This window comes from Fragaria vesca, linkage group LG6 (assembly GCF_000184155.1).
Source record: "Fragaria vesca subsp. vesca linkage group LG6, FraVesHawaii_1.0, whole genome shotgun sequence".
Lineage (NCBI taxonomy): Eukaryota > Viridiplantae > Streptophyta > Magnoliopsida > Rosales > Rosaceae > Fragaria > Fragaria vesca.
In genome coordinates this window covers 21,824,459-21,828,412 of record NC_020496.1, presented here as the reverse complement: position 1 = coordinate 21,828,412, position 3,954 = coordinate 21,824,459, and the positions used below count along the sequence as shown (strand labels likewise).

The window sequence follows — 3,954 nt, the reverse complement described above, 5'->3', positions numbered from 1 at the left end:
TCTAATTAGTAGAGCATAAAAGACTAGCTACACTGGAGAGTAAGAAAATGAACTGAACTTGTAATAACAAGGGAAGCCCGATGAGAATGAGAGCAGCAAGTAAAGAGAGGCTGTGGACTACTACTACTATTCCTAGTTACACTTTTAGTACAAACAAGGTGCTGCTTCAACCATGTCTACTATTCAACTCCACCAACTTTTACTCACTCCACCCACCAATACAACCTCACCACCATACCCTTCCATTATTATCTTCACCATCATCATGAGAACCTCTGGAAAAATCTTCAGGCAGAATCTCAACAGTAAACAAGTAACAGTAACAGCAGCAGTAAATAGACTCCTAACCCTCATCCCTGATGACGTTATCGCCCTACCCTTTCTTCCCAGGGTAACCCCACATCCCCTACCTCTCTCTATCTCTCTCCTACTACCTGCAGCAGTCCTTTTCCTCATCCTCACCACTACTAGTCTACAACTCCACCTCCACTCCTGCCCAAAACTTGGCCAGAAAATCTGGGATTTTTTCTCATATTTTCCTAATACTTAAATCTTCTATACATACCCTTCCTCTTTTTTGTTTTTTTTTTTTCTTCTCCCTGGATTCTAAGTTCTTTGGTGGAGATTTTTCCAAGTGGGTTAAAAATTAAAATAGTTGGAGTCAATCAAGTGATGTCACATCCACAGATCTCTATCCTCGTTGATTTCTCATGGGGGGGTTCGCATCTCTGGAGAAAGTGAAATCCTGTTGCAATCAACCACCATAAACAAAAATCAAAATCAATTATGTGTGAAAATCAGTGCTTTCAATTCTCTTTTCTTTTTATCTGTTTTTCTTCATTTAGGTCTCTGGTCTTCACTTATATATAATGCCATGGCCAGCTACCTATTCTGCACTAGTACTCTCAGTCTATAAAATAAATTTTTGGACCTGCTTTAATAATTGCCACTAGAAACCCTAGAAGTATTTTGGATCCTCATTCAAATTGAGTACGTTACACCACCCTATGAACTGTTCATTAGCTTGTAAGTAGCTACTTCCTCAAGAATCACTTGAGATTATATCTAAAGGTTTAAGTTTTGAGAAGAAGACACTTCAGGGTTTTCCCCGCTGCATTTGAACCTTGATTACTCAAATGGAGAAGACCGCCGGTCCTCTCATGAAGAATGAAGAAGGGATAGACGTTTCATAAAGATCATCGTTGGAAAACTAACAAACTAATATCCAAATGCTAAACAGATTTCAGGGTCATAACAGCTATCAAATAGTCCAGGAGAGGACCGACCTTATAAGAGAGTCGGTACCTACAATATTCCACATAAAGACTATAACAGCTATGTTCCAGACTGAGGCTAAAGCTGGCCAAGAGGGGAATATGAAAATTTCAAATTTGATGCATATATTTGATATTTTTTTTTGGGATATACTGATCAACTGTAGCTCATACAGAGAGAGAGAGAGAGAGAGAGAGAGAGAGACGCCCCAGTCCACAAAAGCTGCCCTCATGCGTTGCGGTGGTGGTGTATTCTTATGATTATTGAAATCAACTCAATGCCAAACTCAAACTCTGGCCTTAATAGGGCACGTAAGTTGGTGTTTGGTCCAAGCACTCTTTTGGCTCACTCAATTGTAGGCTGGAAAGTTGTCATCTTTAGGGAAAAAAATGACCAAACTGTTTTTGACTTGTAAACCTCGATATATATATGACCATTCTACAACGACTAGCCAAACAGGTCTTAATCACCTTTCACTACTAATCTCTGTCTTAACAGTGGTTTTGCCAACCCATCTGAACCGTTAATTGATGTGAACCTCACTATGAAACTCGTATATTCATTTCTAAAATATGACCACTTTGTTAGGGAGGAAGGAGACCATGTAATTTCTTAGACTCAATAGTTCTACCTCTACTCACATTTGCCCTTATATCAATCTGTCTCATCAGAGGAAGCAAAATTGTTTAAAAATAATACTAAGCATAATAAAAAATTCCACCAAATTAAAAGATAAATAAAGGACTAATCTCTACATACTTGTTATAATAATAGTAGTAGAATTAATGATTAGGAAAATGATAGTTGGCTTACCCTGTGGTCTCCATAATAAGCATTGGTAGGATTAGGATAGAACTGGTGGTGGGTTGGACCCTGGCTTGACAAAGACGACCCATCTGGTGTGGATGGTTCGGACTCATCATCCTGCTGCTGCTGGCACTCCAAGTTCACCCCAAACAGCCTCAATATCCTCGAGTTTCCGCCGGAGGACGACGACGGAGTCTGGTTCTGAACAGGAGACCCTGCAAGGAATAGTACCAACATTACAATGCGCTTCATGTAATGCACTTCAATTCTTGCACCATTTAGTTCTATTTGGAACCAAGAAAGAGGCACATTTTCTTTCTCCCAAGTAGTAGGAATCTAGGAATTATGGGAAGGTGATTTTCACGCACTTTCACGTGCGTATAACAAGAAGAAGAACAAAACAGATTGCAAGTAAATACGAGATAGATAGGGTTTAGAATAAGAGACAAGAGATATGGTTAAAATGTGAAACAAATTGAAAATCTGTATACCTGCTGTGGCTGCATGCTGTAGATAGTCAGGTGGGTATGGCACACTGTGATGATGGTGCGCAGGATAAGACTGCGGCGCAGAGTAGAACATCCTGGTCCAACCTCCTCTACCACCTCCACTTTCACCACCACCCCCGCTGCTTCCGCTAACATGCGCCGACGTGTTAGTACTACCCCCACCACCAGCGCCGCTGCTCTCTTGCACCGCACGGCGCCTCCACCCAATGAAGAGGCGCTCGCTGTCGTTTCGGCGACGCTCGAACAAAACGACGTCGCCGGCGTCGAGGCGCTTTTCCTTCACGTAGCGGCTCCACCCTTTGGTTAACACGTAGCTTTGACTGCTGTTCCAGTACGAGTACCGGAACCTCCAGCACTTTCCGGACTCGTCCTCGAAGCTCAGAAGCAGACCCTTCTCGCCTCCCGACTCTCCGCCACCGCCACCGCCGAGAGGGAAGTACTTCTCGGCGTGCTGCTTGGGAATGACGAGGCGGTTGAGCTTGCCGACGTCGCTAGGCGTCAGCGGCTTCTCGAACATGGTCTCTTTGTCATCTCCCATGTCGATCTGAAGCTCCGCGTGGAGTAATTCTCTGTCGGCAGCGTCGGTGTGTTGATGGTTGAGGTTGAAGTTGAGGGTCGGGGGCTGTTGGGCGATTTGGGAGCCGAGCCAGGTGGGATGGTAATTCTGATAGAGTTGAGGCTGGAAAGCGTCCATGGTGAATGATGAAGGAGGCTGTTGATGCTGGTTTTGTTGAGACGTCGTCGAGTTGTTCCACCACTGCGTTTCTTGAAGCTCGGAGGGAGAGAAATGGTTCAAGGACATTTCACAAAAGAGAGAGAGCAGAGCAAAGATGGTGTTTTGGTTTGGTGAGTAAAGACTAAGAGGGAAGAAGGGAAGTAAGGGGGGAGAGGGTATGTGGGGCTGAGAGCTATAAGGGGCTGGCGAGCAAGGCGTGCTGATTATTATGGGTTTGATGTGAGGAACTATTTGATGGAGCTCCCCAAAGATATGATATGACACCAAGAGAGAGAAGATAGAAGAGAGAGAATGAGAGAGAAGAGAGGGGGGGAAGAGAGAGATGTAAGTACGAGAGTACTACTACTCGATCTACTGCTTTAAGGTTTTGCGTGAAGGAAAAATTCAATCATTATTTTCAGTGTAAATTCCATATACTACTCTGTGCTGTGTGTGAGTGTGAGTATTGGAGCGAGGAATTGAATAGAGATAAAAAGGACCGAGGTTTACTGAATTCGGCAGAACATGTATCTTGATCTTGAAAAAGAAAGAAGAGGCAGACAGACAGAAGGGAGGAGAGGGCTTATTTTCTATCTTTTCTCTTGTGGTTGAGGTAAAAACTATTTTGTATTTCTAGTACTATGATCA

General features: G+C 43.3%; 1 protein-coding gene across 1 annotated transcript; it reads right to left on the bottom strand.

The window, feature by feature from the left end:
* Nucleotides 1–573: 573 nt before the first annotated feature.
* LOC101293322 (B3 domain-containing protein At5g06250-like) lies at nt 574–3,345 on the bottom strand. Its single transcript, XM_004303473.1, has 3 exons — nt 2,574–3,345; nt 2,089–2,297; nt 574–745 (listed from the first exon to the last, which is right to left on the bottom strand). Exons 1-3 carry the CDS (start codon nt 3,283–3,285, stop codon nt 692–694), a joined length of 975 nt encoding a protein of 324 aa, XP_004303521.1. The 5' UTR covers nt 3,286–3,345; the 3' UTR covers nt 574–691.
* Nucleotides 3,346–3,954: the final 609 nt, after the last annotated feature.